The sequence below is a fragment of the Pantherophis guttatus genome, chromosome 8 (assembly GCF_059756535.1).
Source record: "Pantherophis guttatus breed Tessera chromosome 8, ASM5975653v1, whole genome shotgun sequence".
NCBI classification, from domain to species: domain Eukaryota; kingdom Metazoa; phylum Chordata; class Lepidosauria; order Squamata; family Colubridae; genus Pantherophis; species Pantherophis guttatus.
In genome coordinates this window covers 77,972,953-77,998,168 of record NC_142070.1, presented here as the reverse complement: position 1 = coordinate 77,998,168, position 25,216 = coordinate 77,972,953, and the positions used below count along the sequence as shown (strand labels likewise).

The following is a 25,216-nucleotide window of genomic DNA, read 5'->3' as shown; positions in this document are numbered from 1 at the left end:
CAATATATGTTGTTGTATCATCTTTTCCAACCACATGCATATTTTTATCTAATATTTTTTAGCTTCTACTAAACTTCAAAGTTTTGAGAGGTCACCTTTTGGTCTGAAGGTGCTTAAACTGTGAAAATTCAATGCAGGGAGAAACCATAAGAAAGGGAAGGAATTAAAGGGACGATAAACAGCAATTGCTTATGAAATTGGTTCAGGGGACTGAGTTTATGGATCTCTACCATAAACCTTTAGACACCTTTGGCTGTCTGTTTTTTCCTCCCAATCATTATTAGTCATGTATGGGACAGGCTAAAAAAAGGAAGAAAAGCTGGTGACTCCCAACCTATAAAAGATTATCCCGTTGCTTGGAAACTGGGTGAATGGTTAATTGCAAATGCATGTTTGTCACTATATTTTTTTAATGTCTCCCGATATCCTTCCTTATATGTTCCTTGGGTGTTGAGTGTTAAATGAAGGAAGAACCAGAAAGTTCAGAAAACCAGAGTAAAGTAGAGAATAAGAATAGAGGAGAGAGAGGAGAGGAGGAGAGAGGAGAGGAGAGAAGAGGGAAGGGAAGGGAAGGGAGGAGAGGAGAGAGAAGATAGGATGGGATGGAATCAGTGGTGGGTTGCTACGGGTTCGCCCCAGATTGGGCAAATTGGTAGCAGCGGTGGTGGGAGGCTCCGCCCACCCGCCGTGGTGAAGTGTCGTACGTGTGCACCCACGAACACACCCAGAAGCACACGCATGCCCACGAGTGAACCGGTAGCAACGGGATTTGCAACCCAGTACTGGATGGAATGGAATGGAATGGAATGGAATGGAATGGAATGGAAAGGAAAGGAAAGGAAAGGAAAGGAAAGGAAAGGAAAGGAAAGGAAGAAAAGAGGAAGGAAAGGAAAGGAAAGGAAAGGAAAGGAAAGGAAAGGAAGGGAAAGGAAAAATAGGGAAGGGAAGGGAAGGAAGAAAAGAGGAAGGAAAGGAAAGGAAAGGAAAGGAAAGGAAAGGAAAGGAAAGGAAAGGAAAGGAAAGGAAAGGAAAGAAGAAGGAAAGGAAAAATAAGGAAGGGAAAGGAAGAGAAAGAAAGGAAGAAAAGAGGAAGGGAAGGGAAGGGAAGGAAAGGAAAGGAAAGGGAAGGAAAGGGAAGGAAAGGAAAGGAAAGGAAAGCAAAGGAAAGCAAAGGAAAGGAAAGGAAAGGAGGAAAGGAAAAATAGGGAAGGGAAGGGAAGGGAAGGAAAGGAAAGGAAAGGAAAGGAAAGGAATAGTTGGAAAGGACCTCAGAGTTCTTCTAGTCCAACTCTGTGCTTGAGCAGGAAAACCTATACCATTTTAGACAAATGGTTGTCCAGTCTCTTTTTGAAAGCTTTCAGTGGTGGAGAGCATCTACAACTTCTGAAGACAAGCCATTCCATTGGTTAATTGATCTTGCTATTAGGAAATTTCTCCTTAGTTCTAGGTTGCTTCTCTCCTTGGTTAGTTTCCAAGCCATTGTTTCTTGTGTTGCTTTTTGGTGCTTTGGAAAATAGCTTGACCTCCTCGCCTTTGTAGGAACTTCTTCCAGCAAGAGGTGAAAGACCAGATATTTGTTTACTCGGCAGTATTTTCCTTGAACTCACCAAAGGTTCTTTACGAGTATGAGCGCAAATGTTGATTCCGGAATATTAAAACCAATTTTAATACATTGTCCTCTTTCCCTTCGTGTTGTAGGACTGGAAAGTACGTGGGATTGATTTGCATGCTTGCTGTTTGTGGAAGGCATCTCATTCTGTGTAGGAGAAGGATTTTGTCCGGCTTTTCAGTATGACCCCATGGAATCATGCCTCTTTGGGATTCTGATGGCAAAACCCACCCATGAAATTGCCATCATGTCATCCAGGGAAACGGACCCAGATATCAGAGCCTTTTTAATCAGCATCAACCTGGGTCAGTACCTTTTAAACTTTAGGAACTCTGGCTACCACACTTTGCAAGAGTGCGTGGGAATAAATGACAGCGTCCTTCAACACATCGGAATCTCGCCTACGGGCCACCGTAGACGAATCCTCAAACACTTGGAGGCCACGTTTACCAAAATGCCAGAAACGGCTGCATCCGGTCAAAGCTGTTCTCCCAAGCATCTCCTCGATCCCAAACAGAAGGAAACAGGTGGCGGGCATGGACAACAGACCCATGCAGCTTGCGTCAGCAACTGTGAAAGAAACCCACACTACACAACCCACATCTTGTTGGGAAACAGAGCTAGTCCAGTTTTGGATCTGGACTCTTCTGACACGGTTGGTCCAAACCTGTTGGCAGATCCCGCCGTGGTGCCACGAAACTCAATGAAAAACGTGACGTCAGAAGGGAAGAAACCTTGCACAGATGATGCTTCTCTGAAGAAGGGAGACCCAGAAGCTTTGGAGGTTCAACTTAATGCCGTTCCCAAAGATGGATCTTTGTCTTCTGCTTTCTCTCCCACTGAAACGAAAACCAGCGAGGTGGAAGATCAGCTCTTATCAGGGTTGGGAGGTTTGTTCGGTGATCTGCAGGAGCCGTCGTTCTTTGAGTTCAAAGGTGAAATGGTGGAAAATGATCTGTATTGCACCCAAAGTCCATCAAGAGTAGGCACCAGGCCAACAAGATCTTTCATGCTTCGGCACCGTCCTGTTCCTGAAATCCCAGGTGTTTCCTCAGAGACAACTTCAAATAGGTAAATTTTCCGCATTTCTTGATGTTAAGTTGTACATGGTATTTTTTAAAGCGTTGGCTACATTTCACATAGAATAGAATTCTTTATTGGCCAAGTGTGATTGGACACACAAGGAATTTGTCTTGGTGCATACGCTCTCAGTGTACATAAAAGAAAAGATACATTCGTCAAGAATCATAAGGCACAACACTTAATGATAGTCATAGGGTACAAATAAGCAATCAGGAAACAATCAATATCAATATAAATCGTAAGGATACCAGCAACAAGGTTACAGTCATACAGTCATAAGTGGGAGGAGATGGGTAATAGGAACGATGAGAAGATTAATAGTAGTGCAGACTTAGTAACTAGTTTGACAGTGTTGAGGGAATTATTTGTTTAGCAGAGTGATGGCGTTCGGGAAAACTGTTCTTGTGTCTAGTTGTTCTGGTGTGCAGTGCTCTATAGCGTCATTTTGAGGGTAGGAGTTGAAACAGTTTATGTCCAGGATGTGAGGAGTCTGTAGATATTTCCACAGCCCTCTTTTTGACTCATGCAGTATACAGGTCCTCCATGGAAGGCAGGTTGGTAGCCATTGTTTCTTCTGCGGTTCTAATTATCCTCTGAAGTCTGTGTCTGTCTTGTTGGGTTGCAGAACCAAACCAGTTATAGAGGCGCAGATGATAGACTCAATAATTCCTCTGTAGAACTGGATCAGCAGCTCCTTAGGCAGTTTGAGCTTTCTGAGTTGGCGCAGAAAGAACATGTAGCGTTTCTGAAAGATGAACAAGCTAAACCATGCAAGATGGGCTTCGTTTTGTAAGGTTGCTGCCCATGTCTTCTAGAAGAGTCCCCTTGTAGAAGAGACGGGGGCCGCATCAGCATTTCAAAAATAAATTTTGGGACTTAGCGAGGTCTGAACTCAGAAGTGAGTTGAGCTAAAAGGAAAAGTAGAAAGAGAAAGGTAGAAAGATTGATCAATAAATCATGTTTATGAATAAATAACAGGGACACGGTGACTCGGTGGTTAAGACGCTGAGCTTGTCGATCGAAAGGTTGGCAGTTCAGCGGGTCGAATCCCTAGTGCCGCGTAACGGGTGAGCTCCTGTTACTTGTCCCAGCTTCTGCCAACCTAACAGTTTGAAAGCACGTTAAAAAATGCAAGTAGAAAAATAGGGACCACCTTTGGTGGGAAGGTAACAGCGTTCCGTGTGCCTTTGGCATTGAATCATGCCGGCCACATGACCACGGAGACGTCTTCGGACAGCGCTGGCTCTTCGGCTTTGAAATGGATATGAGCATTGCCCCCTAGAGTCAGGAACAACTAGTACATATTGTAAGGAGAACCTTTACCTTTACCTTTTATGGAAAAAAAAAACAGTCATAATAACACTCAATGTTCAGCTAGATGTTTCTAAGGAGGCCATCTTCAGACCAGGATTTCATAGTCAGCCTGAAGATGTTGAAATCTTCTCAGGGATGTTACCAAGTTAATTATAGTCTCTCAGAACACAACGTATTATCAAAAGTTTCTGTTTCAAATACTAAATTATATTATTTAGAGTACAGGTAGTATGACCACAATTGAGCCCGAAATTTCTGCTGCTAAGCAAACCAGTCGTTAAGGGAGCCTGGATAGCTCCGCAGACTAAAAGCACTGTAATTTAACACCAGCTGTCTGCAATTAAAGTAAGTTCGAATCTCACCAGGCTCAAGGTTGACTCAGCCTTCCATCCTTTCTAAGGTAGGTAAAATGAGGACCCAGTTTGTGGGGGCAATAAGCTGACTTTGTATAAAATATACAAAAGTATGAAGGCTATTGCTTAGCGCATTGTAAGCCGCCCTGAGTCTCTGGAGAAGGGTGGCATATAAATCAATTTTTTTTTAAAAAAGTGACTTTCGCCTCATTTTATGACCTTCTGGGCTACGGTTATGGAAGTTAAGTGAATCTGCCTTCCTCACTGACTTTGCTCATCAGAAGGTCGCAAAAAGGAGGGGAATCCTGTGACCTTGGGACCCTGCAACGGTCATAAATAGGAGTCGGTGGCTGAGCTCTGCATTTTGATCATGGAGACCATGGAGATGCTACTAGGGTCGTAAGTGTTGTTATCGTTGGAAATTCTGGAACGCAAGAGGAAACGGTGACTCAGGCATTCTAGGAAAGCTGATGAAGCTCTCATCCAGTTTGGCAATTTGTAGAACGAGTTCATCATGACGTGAGTTATGTTCAACGAATGAAGCTGAAATACACAGTGTTGGAAAACTGTAGCTGTGAAGGCAATGGAAAGATGGGGGAAGAATCAGGGTGTTGGGGGGAAATTAGGGAAATGATTGAAGCCTGGGAAATGGGCCCCTTGTCAGTCAACAGGAGTGCTGATTGACAAGTAGCTTATCAAGTACTTAGGAGGCAAGAGTTTGGTGGCACAAGGAAACAACAGCCAATTGCTGATCACCAATACACCAATCAATCAATAGAACATAGATTAATAGAGTTGGAAGGGACCTTGGAGGTCTTCTAATCCAATCCCCAGATCCAGCAGGAGAACCTATACTGATTCAGACAAATGGTTGTGTAGTCTCTTCTTAAGAGTCTTCAGTGATGGAGCACCCACAACTTCTGAAGGCAAGCTATTCCATGGGTTGATTGCTTTCACCATTAGGAAACTTCTTAGTTCTAGGTTGCTTCTTTCCTTGGTTAGTTTCCAACCATGGTTTCCTAGGAAGAAACCAGCGATCCTCTCTATCCAAAATGTGGACTTTGTTGTCTTCAAAAAAGCGGCCTTTGTCTTTTAAATGCAGATGGACTGCTGAATGTAGTCTCGATGGGTTTGTAGAGATTTAAGGACTTGGGATCGTGGCGTTTGACTGCCAGACGGTGTTCATGGATCCTTGTTTTTAATTTAACTCCGCTGAAGATGTTACCTAGCCTGGGAATGAAACATTCGGAAACCAACCCAAAAGCTCGGAGAACAATCCTGTTGTGGCCCCGCCCTCTGAGCCTATCCCATCAGAGGAAGAAAGCTCCGAACATGAGGAAGAGGAGTCAGCCAGGCCTCCCTCTCCAGGCCCCTCCCCTCTGGCACTGTCTCAGGTGCCGGCCGAGGGAGAGGAGATTAGCCGGGAGACAGGTGTCTCGGATGAGAGTGAAGGAGAGACGTCATTCCTGGATGCACGCCAACGAAGGCGTGATAAACGATGGCAGCAGTTAAGGAGGCTAGGGATTAGAACTGAGTCACTGGACCACACCCCAGAGACTATATAATAGAGGGTGGTGGCCAGTGATCCCTGTGACGAACAAAAACAAACCCTGGATAGTCACTAGAACATGGCTGAAGCTGCCGAGAGGAATATTGTTTTTGTTGGACTCTTGTACGCTGAGTATATTATCTTTCTGTTTCTGTGGCAATAAAAGCACTTGGCAGACGGTGTGTATATCGCTGCCAAGTTGGAGATAAAGACCTGGGTGTGTGCCAAGTGCTTCCTTAACCCTCGGCTGGCTGTGTTTGTGTGTGTGTGTGGACGGGGACAGATCAAATCCTTCATCGTCAACTTACACCCGTGGTACAGATAATTTGCCACTATTGTAGAGAGAAGTTCCTTGAGGATGGGCTCCAGCACGTGTCCGAAAGCTTGGAAGACTAAACCTCTGGTCCCAGTGACCGACCCAGATTGCATCTTTGCAGTCAGGTGTTGTGACCCAGGCCCAAGTAGGTATTATCAGATGCAATCAGTTCCAAAACAAACAGACTTTATTAGAACAGCTGAGAATTAACTCATTCCCAGCGTAGGCCAAACTAATTCAAAACAAATTCTTCATAACACAATTCTTCAGCCTTATCACCAACTTTGGTCTAACTAGGCAACCTGCCAAAGACTTTTCTTGGCAAAAGTTCAGACGCCGACAAGAAATAAATGTAGCAAGACAAGAAACAAGTCTATCAACGTTGTTTTCTGACAAAGAGCCAAGAGCCGTTGCTGGTCTTTTAAGCCTTATGGGAAGGGCCAATCATATCTTGGCCTTACTCCTGAGTCGTCCTTTTTGCTTTAGGTGCTCTTGCCTTCTGGCAGCTCTTCTCATGCATGCACTAGGAACAGGCTCCTCCTCTTCCTCTGCCTCTCTGCTGTCAGCCTCTGGAGGTTCCAGAGTCCGCACATTACTCCCAGATGGCCCTGGCCCCATCTCTGCCTCCGACACCGAGCCCTCATCCTCCAGGCCTGGTCCATGTTCCTCCTCAGTCTCATCGCTGTCCAACTCCTCTACCAGCTCCGTAGGCTGCTGGTGGACCACAACATCAGGGTTTTCTTTACTTTGTCCTGTTGTTGGTGCACTCCTGAGCTAATAAGTAAGTGAATCACTCCAACTAAACGAACTAAAACAATTACGTAATTCCTGTTGAGTATTGGGTGTTTGTGATTATGCAGACTGCAAAATGTGGGCTGAGGAAGCCAAGTCAGAGCTAGTCAATCATCCCCACCTCCTTCTCCGTCTCTTCTTCCTCCTCCTCCTCTTCCTCCTCCCATCACCCTATTTCCTATTTTAAAAAGAGAAATTTATAGAAGGGGAAGTTTTGAAAAAAGAGAAAACGGATAAGTCAGATAGATTTCCCAATGTTTTGATCTTGTCTCAGGGAAAGATGACGAGTTTGACGTGATTACACCGGGGTTTTCTTTTCTGATGAGTTGGATAGAATGTAATCTATTTAGAAATTGTCATAAAGGCCACGAACCTCCCTTTTCAAATTATGAGAAGTCTGATTGAGACAACGCTATGACATTTTGCCTGAGTGAAGAAATGCATTGATTTTTAATTTTGGGAGGCAGTGGCAGGTGTTTTAAAAAATAGCTTGGGGATTCAACTTTAAAGCAGAGATGGGCAATTATGGCCCCTTTGCTAGGAGTGACATGACAACAGGCTTCCAATGTCTGAGGGGCTGCCACAAGGAAGAGGGGGTCAACATGTTCTCCAAAGCATCCGAAGGCAGGATAAGAAGCAGTTGGATGGAAATTAATCATGGAGAGAACCAACCTCGAAATCCCGAAGGTGCTTTTTTAAAGAGGCAACTGGACTTTCTGGTTTTTCTTTGAAGATGTTTTGCTTCTCATCCAAGAAGCTTCTTCAGCTCTGACTGGGTGGTTGGGGAATGGAAGGATTTATATTCCTTGTAGGTCATTTGCATTCTTTTAGAAAGTTGCTGAGGCCACTTGGAGGTTTATCTGTGACCTCAGGGTCACCTGAGAAGGGGTGTGTGGAGCCTTTTTGGAACTGCTGAAAGGACCGTGTTGTAGCCTGGAGATAAACGATGTCATATCCTCCCCTTCTGTTGAGAGAAGGCTGTTCAATGTTGACATAGATGGCTTCTTTGACCCTTCTTTTAAACCAGTGGTCCTCTCTGCCCAAAAGGTGGACTTTGCTGTTGTTAAAAGAGTGGCCATTGTCTTTTAAATGCAGATGGACTGCTGAATCTAGTCCTGATGGGTTTGTTCTCCTGTGTTGTGCCATGTGCTTGTGAAGTGGTTGTTTTGTTTCCCCAATGTACAGATCTGCACATGGCTCACTGCCTTGTACTGCATATACCAAGTTGCTCAGTTTGTGTCGTGAGTGTTTTATCCTTGGGATGGACAAGCTTCGGCCTTAATGCATTCTTGGATTTGAAGTGTGCATGCATGTTGCATTGGCTGAAGATCCTTCTGAGCTTTTCTGATATTCCTGCAACGTATGGAATGACAACGTTGCTTCTGTTATTGTTCTCTTCATTGCCTGTTATGGAGGAGCTCCTATAGGGTCTTTTTTGAGATTTGATGAAGGCCCACCTGGGATAGCCACACGTTCTGAGGGCTTCCTTGAAAAAAGCATCTTTGGGACTACCGCGACCTGGATGACTGAGAATTTCCGTAGACAACCAACCTAGAACTAAGTAGAAATTTCCTGACAGTGAGAACAATTAACCAGCGGAACAGCTTCTCTCCAGATGTTGTGAGTGCTCCATCACTGGAGGCTTTTAAGAAGAGATTGGTCAACCATTTATCTGAAGTGGTGTAGCATCTCTTGCTTGAGCAGGGGGTTGGACTAAAAGACCTCCAAGGTCCCTTCCAATTCTGTTATTCTGTTATCTTTAGGACCTATGGACTTCAACTTCCAGAATTAATCCTGGCTCAGGAATTCTGGGAGTTGAAGTTCATAGGTCATAAAGGGGCCATATATGTCCATCCTTTCACTGAAGACTTTATGAAAAAGCAGGCATCCTCAAGTCAATCTTTCCAAGCCTCTCTGCTCCCGTATTGTCTGAAATAAAATTTGCAAAATTCCTTGCCCACTGTGATGACATTCTGACTGTGATGGCATTTTGGCCACTACTGTACTGTAGTGGCCAAAATTGTGAAAACCTTTTGGGGAAAGTGTATTTTTGAGATTTGATGGCTAATAACACCACTTTTTTTTGGAGTTTCAAGATAATCCTATTCCACTGCTGGAATGGCCTGGGAATAGCCCAGACCTTAACCCAATGGAAAATCGATGGAGCTGACTAAAGAAACTTGTTAGTCAAAAGCCTGGATAGACAGACAGAGCTCTGGACAGACAGAGCTCTGTAATTTAACACCAGCTGTCTGCAATTAAAAGTAAGATCAAATCTCGCCAGGCTCAAGGTTGACTCAGCCTTCCATCCTTTCTAAGATAGGTAAATTGAGGGCCCAGTTTGTGGGGGCAATAAGCTGACTTTGTATAAATATACAAAAGTATGAAGGCTATTGCTTAACGCATTGTAAGCCGCCCTGAGTCTCTGGAGAAGGGCAGCATATAAATCATTTTTTTTTAAAAAAGCGACCCAGCAATAAAACCCAGTTAATAGAAGCCATCATTCAATCTTGGTTTCACATGATAACAGCTGCAGAACTAAAAGATTTGGTTCACTCCATGGGAAGACGTTGTAAGGCCGTCATTCATGCTAAAGTTTACCCAACTAAGGATTCACTGACATGGGGATCATTTTTGTATATCTCGTTTTTTCTACGTGTTTCACTTTTCTTCTTTCTACTGTAACTGCTATTCTAATAGCAAATCCTTCATAAAAGTTATTGCATTGCATTCTTGACTAAATTCTCTTTCCATTGATATATAATTTTACTCCAAAAAAAAAAAAAAGTGGTGTTATTAGCTAGTTTTAGAAAATACACTTTTCCCAAAAGGTTTCCACAATTCTGGCCAATAATCCAGTGGAGGCCCCGCCCACTGCTCCAAAATTTTCTGCGCGTGCGCACGATACCATTGCAAACCGATAGTAAAGGTAAGTAGAATCTCCCCCTGCACTAATCTATATGTGAACGGCGTTCGATGAGGAAGACTGGTCTAGATCAGCAATTTACAAAGATACGGAAGCTGGACCGAACGGTGCAAAAGATGGAAACAGTTTCCCAGCATGAACAGAGTACTCCTTTTCTACTCATTAAAGCAGCTACGTCTTTGGCAAGGCTTACGTGGCTGCTTTGAAAACTATCTCTGCCTTTATCCCCCAGTGGCTTGTTCGTTTAGGATGCCGTACATTTCCAGGATTGGAGGGGAAAAAAACCTGATGTGCTGTGAGCATGCTGAGATTTCTGACAAGTCAGAAACTTGAGTTACGTAACCGTTATCAGATTTGGGTCCGGGGTGGGTTCTACTTACCTTTACTACCGGTTCGCATCGTGCCCGTGCTCGCTCGCTTTGCGCGCATGCACAGAAGCTTCCGCTCATGCGCAGATCACTTCTGATGACGTCCGGGTCAGTGGGCGGAGCCTCCCACCGGTTTTGCTACCAGTTCGATAGAACCGGTCCGAACCGGGGGCAACCCACCACTGATTTGGGTGCTTTTTAATCTTTATTGTTTTCAACAGTTTTGAAAGGACAAGTTTCAAGATTCTTTTTTTTTCTTCTGTTGGGCCTGAAACGAAATACAAGCAAGTTGCATTTATGAACTGTTTTCCCTTCAGGCAAAAACCTGAAGTTTAAATTGAATAGAAACACAAGTACACCAGTTTTGGAGGTGTGTGTGTGTGTTTATTTTGACCGAGTGATTTTAGTCTTCGGGGGGCTAAATAATTTCCCCTTAACTTTCTCTTCAGATTCTTGTTGTCAGCAGTTCTGAGGGTTTGTTTCCTGTCTTATCTCAGCTTATTATATAGGCACTTCCTAAATAGCAATAGCGCTTAGACTTATATACCGCTTTACAGTAATCACTAAGAATCCTTGTTTTATCTACCTCAGAAGGATGGACGGCTGAGTCAAAACATGAGCCTAGTGAGATTTGAACTGACAAATTGCAGGCAGCCAGCAGTCAGCAGAAGTAGCCTGCAGTACTGCATTCTAACCACTGCGCCACCGAGGCTCAAATATGCACTTATCTTCCCATAGCTCAGGGGTGTCAAACTCTATTTCATTGAGGGCCACATCACAGTTGTGTTTGACTTCGGGGGCCTGGGGTGGGCGTAGCCAGGGTGGGTGTAGCCAGCTTGATGTCACCCATTTTGGGGGTGCCTGTGGTGGCCGGAGCGCTCTCCAGGGTGGATAAAAATCAATGATTTGTTTTTAAAAAAATCAAAAAAATCAGATTTTTTAAAATTTAAATTGGATTTTTTGATTAAAATCAGATTTTTTTTTATTTTTATCGAATTTATTTTAATAAAAAACTTTTGGGGTAAAAATCTATCGTAAGATAGTTTTCTATTTAAGATACATAAATAATTTAGTTTATTCAGCATGAAATGGAGCTTAGTTATGTAGCATGAGGCTGTATATTCTGCAACACTGGGACTATCGGTGAGTCAGCAGTGGGTCAAAGGAGTAGCAGAGATGACAGTTGCTCTTTAAAAATTATGATTTAAATCGAGTTGATTTAAATCAAGCCTTTTTACTAGTGATTTAAATCATGATTTAAATTGTGATTTAAATCAACTCGATTTAAATCAAATCCACCCTGGCGCTCTCCCAACAAAAACAGGCTCACGAGATACGTTTTCGGCCAGGATGGCCTCCTGCAACCCTCTGCCAGCAAAAATGGAGCTCCATTTTCACTGGCAGAGGCACTGCGGGCTGGTCCTTCCCTGTTTCCAGGGTGGCTCCGTGGGCCAGAAGGTTACAGGAGGCCGTCATAGCTGAAAACAGGGCTGGGGGGGGACACATGTAGCCCTCCCGAGCTCCGTTTTCGCTGGCCGAGGCACCGTGGGCCGGTCCTTTGCTGTTTCCAGGGGGCCCCCGTGGGCCATCTTTAAGCACCCCGCAGGCTGGATCCAGGCCACCGACCTTGACTTTGACACCCCTGTTCTAGGATGCCTGTTCTAAACAATGAATTACTCAATTTTGTTGTTGTTGTTGTTTTAACCCCAGAAGGTAGAGAGGCCCTTGATCCAAGGTTGATTCCTAGTTACTACATATATACATTTGTGCAGTTTCTGGCAGCTTGTTTCAGAAGGAGTTTGCTCTTATCTTCTAGATAGGACGATGCTTTGACCTTCCAGTCTAGCCTACGGCCTTGTAAATCCTCACAAAGTGCTCCACTCAAGCCCATTTCTTCCAACGTTAGACAAGATCATCCAGTAGTTAAAGCTTGATTCATGGCTCTCTAAATGTCAAGCGTTGTGTTCCTATGTCGGTGTTAGGTATTAATGTGTTGTAGGGCCTTGTTGAGGCAGGAGTTTGCAATTAGTGGCCTCGCTTGTAGCCCAGACTCTCTCAATTTTGTATAAATCCACAAACATGGCACTCCGATTAGGAGGGAGGGAGAGGTTCAAACCTCTTTGCTGATTTCTGCAGCTTAACTCGGTGACTATCAGCGATTTCCACTCACGACGTTCCTTGGTATACCAGCACTGAGACAAAGCCAATTATTCCTTGGCCCCCTCCAGAATGAGGGTGCTCTAAAACCCGAGAGCCGAAATGTTGAAATTTCAAGCGGTACATGAGTTTCAACCGAAATAATAATAATAATAATAATAATAATAATAATAATAATAATAATAATAATAATAATAATAAAAAAAATTTGCTGACTAGAATCATAGAATCACAGGGATGGAACCTTGGATGTATTCTCTGCCCCAGGCCGGAAACCTTATATTGGGGGTGTCAAACTCGATTTTGTGGAAGGCCGCATCAGAGTTGTGTTTGACCTCGGAGGGCCAAACGGGAGTCGTGGGGCGTGGCTGGGGTGTGACCTTGGGGGGGCGTGTTGGGGGCACCTGTGGTGGCCAAGTGCTAAGGCAGAACTTCCCTCCTATTATAATCTCCTCCCTCCCTCCCTCCTTTTTTTCTTTCCTTCCTTCCTTCCTCCTTCCTTCTTTTTCCTTCCTTCCTTTCTCCTTCCTTCCTTCCTTCCTTCCTTCCTTCCTTCCTTCCTTCCTTCCTTCCTTCCCTCCCTCTCCATTCTCCTTCCTTTTTCCTTCCCCTCTTTCCTTATTTTTTCCTTCCTTGCTCTCTTCCCATCTTCCCATCTTTTCCTTTGTCTTTCCTTTCCCCCCCCCTTTCTCCTTTCCTATCCCTTCTTGCATGCTCAGATGAAAAAGGGGGAAACATTTCTCCTTTTGTTTTGTTTTCAGTTTGTTTTGATAGCCCTCAGCCAGCGAAAACAGGACGCGCCACCCCCCGCATGTCCCTGACCCCCACCCCCCGAGCTCCATTTTCTCTAGCAGAGGCACCGCAAGCAGGTCCTTTTCTGTTTCCAAGCTGACCTCATGGGCCAGATCTAAGCACCCCATGTGCTGGATCCGGCCCGCGGCCCTTGAGTTTGTTTGACACCGCTGCCTTATACCATCCCAGACAATCTTTTCTTCAAGACCTCCAGAGATAGAGCAGCCACAACTCTGGGACAACAAGCTGTTCCATTGATTAATTCTTCCTCCTGTCCGGAAATTCCTCCTTATTTTCAGACTGGCTTTCCCTCTGATGAGCTTCCACCCATTGCTTCTTGCCCTGCCTTCAGATGCTTTGGAGACTCAGTCAATGCCGCCTTCGCTGTTTTAGGAACACAGGATGGCACAATTGTCCGACAGTGGCCTTAATTTCGCAAAGGGATAAAAGAGCACGGGTGAAATCCAGCAGGTTCTAACAGGTTCTGGAGAACCGGTAGTGGAAATTTTGAGTGGTTTGGAGAACCAGCAAATACCACCTTTGGCTGGCCCCAGAGTGAGGTGGGAATGGAGATTTTGCAGTATCCTTCCCCTGGAGTGGGGAGGGAATGGAGATTTTGCAGTATCCTTCCCCTGGAGTGGGGTGGGAATGGAGTATCCTTCCCCTGGAGTGGGGAGGGAATGGGGATTTTGCAATATCTTTCCCCTGGAGTGGGGTGGGAATGCAGTATCCTTCCCCTGGAGTGGGGAGGGAATGGGGATATTTTGCAATATCCTTTCCCCAGGAATGGGGTGGGAATGGAGATTTTGCAGTATCCTTCCCCTGAAAAGGGGTGGGAATGGGGATTTTGCAGTATCCATTCTCCGGAGTGGGGTGAGAATGGAGATTTTGCAGTATCCTTCCCCTGGAGTCGGGAAGGAATGGGGATTTTGCAGTATCCTTCACCTGGAGTGGGGAGGGAATGGAGATTTTGCAGTATCCTTCCCCTGAAAAGGGGTGGGAATGGGGATTTTGCAGTATCCTTTCTCCGGAGTGGGGTGGGAATGGAGATTTTGCAGTATCCTTCCCCTGGAGTCAGGAAGGAATGGGGATTTTGCAGTATCCTTCACCTGGAGTGGGGAGGGAATGGGGATTTTGCAGTATCCTTCCCCTGAAAAGGGGTGGGAATGGGGATTTTGCAGTATCCTTCCTCTGGAGTGGGGTGGGAATGGAGATTTTGCAGTATCCTTCCCCTGGAGTCGGGAAGGAATGGGGATTTTGCAGTATCCTTTCTCCGGAGTGGAGTGAGAATGGAGATTTTGCAGTATCCTTCCCCTGGAGTCGGGAAGGAATGGGGATTTTGCAGTATCCTTCACCTGGAGTGGGGAGGGAATGAAGATTTTGCAGTATCCTTCCCCTGAAAAGGGGTGGGAATGGGGATTTTGCAGTATCCTTTCTCCGGAGTGGGGTGAGAATGGAGATTTTGCAGTATCCTTCCCCTGGAGTCGGGAAGGAATGGGGATTTTGCAGTATCCTTCACCTGGAGTGGGGAGGGAATGGGGATTTTGCAGTATCCTTCCCCTGAAAAGGGGTGGGAATGGGGATTTTGCAGTATCCTTCCTCCGGAGTGGGGTGGGAATGGAGATTTTGCAGTATCCTTCCCCTGGAGTCGGGAAGGAATGGGGATTTTGCAGTATCCTTCACCTGGAGTGGGGAGGGAATGGGGATTTTGCAGTATCCTTCTCCTGCCACGCCCACCAAGCCACACCACGCCCACCAAGCCATGCCCACAGAATCGATAGTAAAAGAAAATGAATTTCACCGCTGTAAAAGAGGCTTTGTTAAAGATGCTTATGCCTGAATCTGTAACTGTTAACTGTAGATAACAGGTACCTTACAAACATAAATTTGTTCTAATGTGTAATTTCTTCCCTTTGATATGGTTCCAGCTCTCTACACGAACGAAGAAGCGCGAACGGTTTAAGTATCCATTGTTCTGAGAATTGTCTTTCAGGCAACAGTGAGTAAAATTTTGCGACTAATTGTAATTCATACTTGAAAGGTGTTCTCAGGTGTCTGATCTGGGGAATTTAGAATCTCAAAAGGCTGCAATTATAAAGGAAGGCTTTTATAGATGCAAAAGTAGAATATCTTATATATTTTTTTTTAAAAAAGAAGGAAATAATGTTTCCAACTGGTAGCACAGATCTATTCTATTCTATTCTATTCTATTCTATTCTATTCTATTCTATTCTATTCTATTCTATTCTATTCTATTCTATTCTATTCTATTCTATTCTATTCTATCCTATCCTATCCTATCCTATCCCATCCCATCCCATCCCATCCCATCCCATCCCATCCCATCCCATCCCATCCCATCCCATCCCATCCCATTCCACTCCACTCCACTCCACTCCATTCTATTCCATTCTATTATTTTCCACTCCACTTCACTCCACTCCACTCCATTCCATTCCATTCCATTCCATTCCATTCCATTCCATTCCATTCCATTCCATTCCTCATTCAACTATTCTATTCTATTCTATTCTATTCTATTCTATTCTATTCTATTCTATTCTATTCTATTCCATTCCATTCCATTCCATTCCATTCCACTCCACTCCACTCCATTCTATTCCATTCTATTATTTTCCACTCCACTCTATTCTATTATTTTCCACTCCACTCTATTCTTTTCTATTATTTTCCATTCCACTCCACTCCACTCCATTCCATTCCATTCCACTCCACTCCATTCTATTCCATTCTATTATTTTCCACTCCACTCCACTCTATTCTATTCTATTATTTTCCACTCCACTTCACTCCACTCCAATCCTCTCCACTCCACTCCACTTCACTCCACTCCAATCCTCTCCACTCCACTCCACTCCATTCCATTCCATTCCATTCCATTCCTCATTTAACTATTCTATTCTATTCTATTCTATTCTATTCTATTCTATTCTATTCTATTCTATTCTATTCCATTCTATTCCATTCCATTCCATTCCATTCCATTCCATTCCATTCCATTCCATTCCACTCCACTCCACTCCACTCCACTCCACTCCACTCCATTCTATTCCATTCTATTATTTTCCACTCCACTCTATTCTATTATTTTCCACTCCACTCCACTCCACTCCACTCCACTCCACTCCACTCTATTCTATTCTATTATTTTCCACTCCACTGCATTCCATTCCATTCCATTCCATTCCATTCCATTCTTCTCTATTATTCCATTCCATTCCACCCCACCCCATCCCACCCCATCCTAGCAGTTCTATTAATTAAAGTCAGGTCTGATATTCCATCAGAGAGCACAAGCATTAAGAAGTAGTAACAGTGCTCCACTTCCCTTTGCAAGAGCTTAAACTTTGACTTAAGGTGTACTCACACATGTTTAGACACATTTTGTACTCCATCAAGTGTCCTACTTGTCAGCTGTGAAAACCATGAAAGCTTTTCTTGCCTCTTTCTCCTCTTTCATACTTCAGAAACTTAAGATACTTCAGAGGTGATAGGTTATTTTTATTTTCAATTCCTTTTAGAGCTGTTTACATGGTTAGTTTGAAAATTTGTGGGGTAGTGTCTAAAAAAAAAAAACCCAACTAGTAACTTTGCAATACAAAAGTCTCTCGCACTTGATATAGCTAGTCCTCGACGTACGGCTATCATGGAGCCCAAATTTTCTGTTGTTAAGTAGATCATTGGTTAAGTGAGTGTATGACCTTTCTTGCCCCAGTTGTTAAGTGAATCACTGAAGTTAAGTGAGAAACACGGTTGTTAAGGGGAATCTGGTTTCCCCGTCCACTTTGGTTGGTCAGAAGATCGCAGAAGCGGATCCCATGACCTCGGGACACTGCGACCGTCATAAATATGAATCAGTGGCCAGGTCTCCGAATTTTGATCACCTGACTGGGGGGATGCTGCTGCAAGGGTCGTTAAGTGTAAAAAATGGTCATACGTCCCTGTTTTCCAGTGCCGTTATAACTTTGAATGGTCACTAAATGAACTAATATAAGACGAGGACCTGTACGTGGGAGGGAACGTGAGAACTTGGTGGTGGAAATTATGCCATAAGTGGACCTTTTCTTCCCCGTGCATTTCACACATTTTAAAGTCACTAAGGTTGAGAAACAAGGACTTATAGTAGACAAATGCACTGTATAGCAGGGGTGAAATGCTTCCGGTTCGGACCGGATCGGCCAATCCGGTAGCAATGGAGGCGGGTGGTTCAGAGAACTGGTAGCAAAAATTCCCCCACCCTCCCATGCCCAGCTGAGCCTCACAATCATCAGAGGCTTTTTTTTTTTTACTTTTAAAAGCATTTTTTCTATAACCTCTTCGGCCGAAAAAATGCTTTTTTAAAAAAAAAGCCACTGATGATCCCGCACCTCAGCTGCGATCGTCAAAGGCTTTTAAAAGCATTTTTTCTACAACCTCCTCGGCCGAAAAAAAATGCTTTTTTAAAAAAAGCCACTGATGATTTCGCGGCTCAGCTGGGATCGTCAAAGGCTTTTAAAAACATTTTTCAAAATGCTTTCAAAAGCCTCTGACGATCCCAGCTGAGTTGCCTGATCGGCAGGGGCTTTTTTTTCTTTTAAAGGCCTCTGACGATCCAAGCTGAGTTGCCTGATCGTCAGAGGCATTTAAAAGAAAAAAAGCCTCTGCCGATCAGGCAACTCAGCTGGGATCGTCAGAGCCTTTTGAAAGCATTTTTTTACAACCTCTTCGCCGAAGAGGCTGTAGAAAAAATGGTTTTAAAACTTAAAAAAAAAATTGGCCACGCCCACCCAGTCACATTACCCCCCCCACCAACCCACGCCCACAGAACCAGTAGTAACAAATTTTAGATTTCACCACTGCTGTGTAATATAAACTTCCCACGCAGGCAGCTCCTGAATTCAAATTGAATCGAATGCAACCTTTTCGAGCGGGCTGTTGCTTGAATTTTGCCAGCATCACGATTCTAGTGTGTGTACGGCAATCGGCCTTGGCTGATTTCAGAGAAAGCTTAAACAGGTTTAGACTTGGTTAGCGCGTGGAATGAGGATCAGCAGGAAATCATACTAGCTAATCTAGCTTGGCAGAATAAAGTGCATCTTCTCAGCGGCTTCTACATTGTTGCTAAGAAAGGTCAGACAGAATTGACTTCGATGTGAAGGCGGTTCTATCAATCAATCGGAATAGAGCTGGAAGGGACTTTGGAGGACTTGTAGTCCAGCCCTCTGCTCAAGCAGGAGACCCTATACCCGTGATGGCGAACCTATGGCACACATGCCACAGGTGGCACACGTAGCCATATCGGTGGGCATGCGAGCTGAGCTTCGGCACGCAGAAGTAGGGAAACAGGCTGTTTCCTGCCTCCGGAGGGCCTCGGGGGGTGGTGGGGAAGGCCCGTTTTTCTCTCTTCACAGGCTCCACAGCCTTTCTAGGAGTCTGGGGAGGACAAAAACAGCCTTCCCTCCCCTGGAGGCCCTCAAGAGGCCGGAAACTTCTGGTGGGACCAGAAGACCCATTTTTTTGCTGTCCCCAGGCTCTAGAGCCTTTCTAGGAGTCTGGGGAGGGCAAAAACAGCCTTCGGTCCCCTGGAGGCCCTCCAGAGGCCGGAAACTTCTGGTGGGACTGGAAGACCCATTTTTTTGCTGTCCCCAGGCCCAGAGCCTTTCTAGAAGTCTGGGGAGGCCAAAAATGAAAGGCTCTGGAGCCTGGGAACAACAAAAAACGGGCCTACTGGGCCATCGCATGTCAGGAGCAGGGGGAGTGGGGAGGTTGTGCGTGCATGCATGAGGTGCATAGAATTATAGGTGTGGATGCGCAGGCGTGACTAACCCCCCCCCCCCGCGTTCCTGGCACGTGATGGCAAAAAGGTTAGCCATCACTGCCCTATACCATTTCAGACAAGTGGCTGTCCAGTCTCTTCTTAAAAACCTCCAGTGATGAAGCACCCACGACTTCTGGTGGCAAGCTGTTCCACTGGTTAATTGTCCTCACTGTTAGGAAGTTTCTCCTTCATTCCAGATTGCTTCTCTCTCCTTGATTCGTTTCCATCCTTTGTTTCTTGTCCTGCCCTCTGGTGGTTTGGAAAGTAAGTTGACCTCTTCTTCTTTGTAGCAGCCCCTCAAATATTGGAATATTGCTATCATGTCCCCTTCTAGTCCAGGGGTCACCAACCTTTCAGACCTCAGGGACCACTAAATCCATAATTTTAAACCCCGCGGACCACTAACATGATCTGCCTAATGACCGGCTGGGTGGGCGTGATTAGGTGGTCGTGTGACTCGGTGGGTGTGGTCAACTCGATGTCACTCACATTGAGGGGTGCCTCACTCTACTTGCCCCTCCCCTCCCAGCCACTCCTCCCCTCCCCACCTGGACTCTTTAGGCCCCAAAAGGAAGCAGTTGTTGGAGCTAAGCAGCCACCACGAGAAAGAGTTGGCAAAACAGCTGGCTCAGTTCAAATTGGATCTGACCGAGAAGGAGGCTCAGCAGAAGCACCTCCCTGAGGACTAGGAGCATAGGCTTTCCAAGCAGAGGGAAGACCTGCGGGACTGCAAGGCCAGATACCGGCACCTGGAGGCTCAGCAGGCTGAGATAGTCAGCCAGTTCCAGGCCATGATGCAGTCCCACTGGAACAAGGCCCTCCGGCTCTTTGCCACCAGTGGCACTTCCCTCCAGCCTTCACCTAAAGCCCCACACCAGGAGGCTGAAGCAGACCCCACGTCGGAATTTCTGTCCCCCTCCGACCCACACAAAAAGACCCCGAAGGGGGAGACTCTCTGCAGCAACACAAACGTTCATTGCATGTATCCGGCCCAGGGATCGTAGTTTGAGGACCCCTGATTTTGTGCAATATAAAAAATGCAAATAATTTTTCTGCGGACCACCAAAATTTTCTTGTGGACCACCAGTTGGTGATCGCTGTTCTAGTCCTTCTTTTCTCTAGACTGGCCATACCCTGTTCTTCATATGTTTTAGTCTCCGGGCCTTTAATTATCTTAGTTGCCTTTCTCCGCACTTTTTCCAAAGTCTCAACATTGCTTTTTTTATAACGTGGTGACCAAAACTCGATGCGGTATTCCAGGTGGGGCTTTACTAAGGTTTTATAAAGAGGTACTACTACTTCCCATGATTTTGATTCTGTTTATACAACCAAGGACAGTGTTACGTTATTTTTGGCTGCTGCTGTACACGACTGGCTCATATTTAAGTAATCGTCCATTACGACTCCAAGAGGGGGACGCGGTGGCTCAGTGCCTAAGACGCTGAGCTTGTCGATCGAAAGGTCGGCAGTTCAGCGGTTCGAATCCCTAGTGCCGCGTAACGGGGTGAGCTCCCGTGACTTGTCCCAGCTTCGGCCAACCTAGCAGTTCGAAAGCACGTTAAAAAATGCAAGTAGAAAAATAGGGATCACCTTTGGTGGGAAGGTAAGAGTGTTCCGTGCACCTTTGGTGTTGAGTCATGCCAGCCACATGACCACGGAGACGTCTTCAGACAGCGCTGGCTCTTTGGCTTTGAAACAGAGATGAGCACCACCCCCTAGAGTCGGGAACGACTAGCACATACGTGCGAGGGGAACCTTTACTTTTACCTTTAGGGCTCCAAGTTCCTTCTCACAATTACTGTTTTTGAGCCAGGTTTCACCTCATCTGTACTTGTAACTTTGGTTTTTCTCTCCTAAATGTAAAATTTTGCTTTTCTCCACATTATATTTCATTTTGTTGGATTGAGCCCATTGTCCCAGAGGTACTTTTTCAGGAGGCAACTTGACATTCTTGTTTTTTTTCTTGGAAGACATTTTGCTTCTCATCCAAGAAGCTTCTTCCGCTCTGACTGGATGGTGGGGAACATTTATATTCCTTGCAGACAGCGGGTCATTTGCATCCTTTTAGAGGGTCGTTGAGGCCACTTGGAGGTTTGCCTTTGTCCTCAGGGTCACCTGAGTAGCGCTAATGGTTCCTGGAGTCTGTAATTTTTCTGGAAATCCGTTCCTACTTGCATACCATTTGAAGGCTGTTCATCCCAAGTTCCATAGCTAAAAGTCTATAGCAGTGTTTCCCAAACTTGACCCTTTGAAGATGTATGGACTTCAACTCCCAGAATTCCTCAACCAGGCATACTATTCCTCAACCAGGCATACTGGCTGGGGAATTCTGGGAGTTGAAGTCCATGCATCTTAAAATAGCCAAGTTTGGGAAACACTGATCTATAGAGATTCTCAGTCATCCAGGTCATGGTTGATCCCAAGATTGGGCCCATTGTGGTTTGTACAGTGGTGGGATTCAAGTAATTTAACAACTGGTTCTCTGCCCTAACGATTTCTTCCAAAAACCAGTTTGCCAAACTGCTCAGAAAGTTAACAACCGGTTCTCCCGAAGTGGTGCGAACCGGCTGAATCCCACTCCTGGATTCAAGTAATTTAACAACCGGTTCTCTGCCCTAATGATTTCTTCCAACAACCAGTTCACCAAACTGCTCAGAAAGTTAACAACCGGTTCTCCCGAAGTGGTGCGAACCGGCTGAATCCCACTCCTGGATTCAAGTAATTTAACAACCGGTTCTCTGCCCTAATGATTTCTTCCAACAACCAGTTCACCAAACTGCTCAGAAAGTTAACAACCGGTTCTCCCAAAGTGGTGCGAACCGGCTGAATCCCATCACTGGGTTTGTAGGAATAGATGACTCCGGGCAAAATCTCACCTTCCTTTTTGAGGGCATCTTCGCCTCTGGGATTAGTTATAAGAGTCAAATTTTCTGCATTGCAAAGATGGACACCCTCGGCAGGCCTGTAAATGTCAATACCCAGCCCTTGCTGTGGGAAGACAGATCTGGTTAAAAATATTACGCCGTAATATTTTGCTGGGTTTTTAGTTCACTTAATTAAGAGTTAAGGGCAAGTTTCAACAGCTTTGCCCGCCCGCCGATCTGAAATCTGACACGTTGCTTGTCTGCAATTCAAGGACACCACTTGATTTCGCTCGCAACTTCAAGCACGGAGGTATGGATTTAATTTTTTTAAAACTTTTAGTTCTACAGAAGGGAAGGGAAGGATTTAAAAGGGCAAAAAAAAAAAAGAAGAGAGAGAGAGAGAGAGAGAGAGAGAGACAGAGAGACAGAGACAGAGACAGAGAGAGAGAGAAAGAAAAGAATAAAACAATAGCAGACATAATAATATGTGTTTCTTCTCTGGCGTGACTGTAAGGGGGAAAAAATCCACAGGGCAGTTTCTGTAAAGGATTATCATATTTCATTGTGATCATCCATAAATGATCTGCATCCAGAATCATTTGTATGTTGCAAGTAGTATCAGCTCTATACTTAGCAATGGGAGCCGTAGATATAGCTTGGCAACATTGAAGTCAGAAAGGCCTAGAAATTCCATTTTTGTTTTTCCAGATACTTATTTTATTTTATTTATTTATTTATTATACTTCTATACCGCCTTTCTCCCATAGGACTCAAGGCGGTGTACAGTCAAGAAAAATATAGATACCCAAACATCATAAAATTGCTAATTAAAATTATTATTATAACACAGTTTGGCCCAATTAAATAGAACCTAAAATTAGATAACATTTAAAAAAATGTTTACTTGAGAATATCAAGTACCCCAAAATACTTTAAACTTTGTTTCAAAGCCAAATTTCATAAATGCAATTACTTCTTCCTGGAATGTGCCAACTTTAGGATTTGCAAAAAAAGCCTATATTTGACTGGAGCACTATTCTGGAAGAAGTGCGGAGAAAGGCAACTAAGATAATTAAAGGCACCGAGACTAAAACGTATGAAGAACGGTTCCAGGAATTGGGTATGTCTAGTCTAATGAAAAGAAGGACTAGAGGGGACATGATAGCAGTCTTCCAATATTTGAGGGGCTCCTACAAAGACGAGAGGGGGGAGGTTCTCAAACTATTTTCCAAAGCACCAAAAGGCAAGAGAAGAAACAACGGATGGAAACTAACCAAGATGAGATGCAACCTAGAACTAAGGAGAAATTTCCTGAAGGTGAGAGTTAATTAACCGGTGGAACAAATTTGCCTCCAGAAGTTGTGGATGCTCCATCTCTGTAGGCTTTCAGAAAGAGATCGGTCAACCATTTGCAAGCTAGGATTTTTCTGCAGGTCGGAACTGATATGCAGTCACAAAGGACCATGTGTTAGAGATGACACGGGATGACACTGTGAGCGTGTCTTGTCTGTTTTATTTTCCCAGGAGAGCCAGCTGAAGAAAAGCCACCCCCCATTTCTCCCTATGGTGAGACCTTCCTTATGAATTCTCCTGAAGACATGGTGAGTTGCTTACTACCTAGAAGTCTGCAGTTACGTTCCAATAATGGTGGAACGGTTGAATGTGTGGGAGACGGAGGTGGGTTTCACATTGTTAAGGAATTCGCAGAGTAACTCTTGAGTAGCAAGGGTGTGCGCATGAAAGTGATTGAGAGTAGGTATGAATAAAACACAGTCAACACACAGATACACTGAGTTGTGTTTACTTTCAGGAAATAGTAAGGCACAGTCCAATAAACAGTCCAGGTCATACACATATAAAGCAGGAGATAGCAAAACGACAGTCCAGGGATAATCCAATAACAAAGTCTTCTTACCAGTTGTTGTAGTCATTCACAATAAACAGTTCTTCTGGATTTGCAAACAGTAGCATACAGAGATATCAGAGAGCAAGAACAGCAAAAAGAAACAAACCATGTTTCTAGCTCCCTCTTAAGGAGATTGGCTACAGAGCTAACCAATGAGGACACAGTATGATGCAATACAGCAGTCTTAAAGCTATATTGATGGTTTATATATTGCCAACCCAACAAGGTAGGTAATATTCATTTCCTAACACACATAATTTTACCACCGGTTTGCCGCACACCGAAAATGTGAGAGCCTGCACGCCTTCCCTACATGTGCACGGCCTTTCACGGATGTGCTTTGCTCTCGCTTGCACGCATGCACGCAGCTTAGAAAATGTGGTTAGATAGGACAGCATAGCACCAGGGCGGTTGGGTGGATGGGCGGGCCCACTCGCAGGTCGTCACTACCGGTTCGCCCAACTTGTCCGAACTGGCTGAATACTACCACTGGTGGGAAAGGGAGAAAGGGAGAAAGGGAAAGAGGGAGAGAGGGGGGTGGAGAAGGAGAGAGAGAGAGAGAGAGACAGACAGACAGACACTCACGTTATGAGTCTCTCTTTCTATTTATCTTTATCTTTGCTGGATAACGCCAAAAGTAGGCCTAGTCCAGGATGGCATTACCAATCCATTCAAGAAATGTAATCATGTGAACAAGATGCGCGTGCCGGCCAGCTGACTTTTCAGGAATTCTGGGCCCACCGGAAGTAGGGAAACAGGCTGTTTCCTGCCTCCGGAGGGCCTCGGGGGGTGGTGGGGAAGACCCATTTTTCTCTCTCCCCAGGCTGCAGAGACTCTCTAGGAGCCTGGAGAGGGCAAAAACGGCCTTCCCCACCCCTTGGAGGCCCTCCAGAGGCCAGAAACGGCTCGTTTGCCAACTTCTGGTGGGATCGGAAGGTCCGTTTTTTGCTCTCCCCAGGCTCCAGAGCCTTTCTAGGAGCCTGGGGAGGGTGAAAACGGCCTTCCCCACCCCCCCAGAGGCCCTCCGGTTGGAAGTCGGCAAACAGGCTGTTTGCTGACTTCTGATAGGTCTGGAAGGTGGCAAACTGGCGGTTTCCGGCTTCTGTAGGGCCTCAGGGGGGTGGGTAAGGCCATTTTCATCCTCTCCAGGCTCCTAGAAAGGCTCTGGAGCCTGGGGAGAGCAAAAAACAGGAGAGAGAAAAATGGCCCTACCTTACCCTACCCTACCTTATCCTTGTTGTTGTTGCTGTTAGTTGCGAAGTCGTGTCCGACCCATCGTGACCCCATGGACAACTTTTCTCCAGGCCTTCCTGTCCTCTACCATCCTCTGGAGTCCATTTAACTCATGCCTACTGCTTCAGTAACTCCA

At 45.1% G+C, this 25,216-nt stretch overlaps 1 protein-coding gene across 2 annotated transcripts in view; it reads left to right on the top strand.

Annotated features, from left to right (window-relative positions):
* The window catches only part of ARAP2 (ArfGAP with RhoGAP domain, ankyrin repeat and PH domain 2), a 163,346-nt gene that overhangs the window by 18,289 nt on the left and 119,841 nt on the right, over positions 1-25,216 (top strand). Inside the window, exons 2-4 of one of the 2 annotated variants that reach the window (XM_087874954.1) lie at positions 1,699-2,680; positions 15,188-15,258; positions 23,466-23,542. In XM_087874954.1, coding sequence (XP_087731080.1) covers positions 1,800-2,680; positions 15,188-15,258; positions 23,466-23,542 — 1,029 coding nt within the window. In that variant the 5' untranslated portion in view covers positions 1,699-1,799. The remainder of the gene's footprint in view (positions 1-1,698; positions 2,681-15,187; positions 15,259-23,465; positions 23,543-25,216) is intronic. The other variant, XM_087874955.1, reaches the window with a different exon arrangement.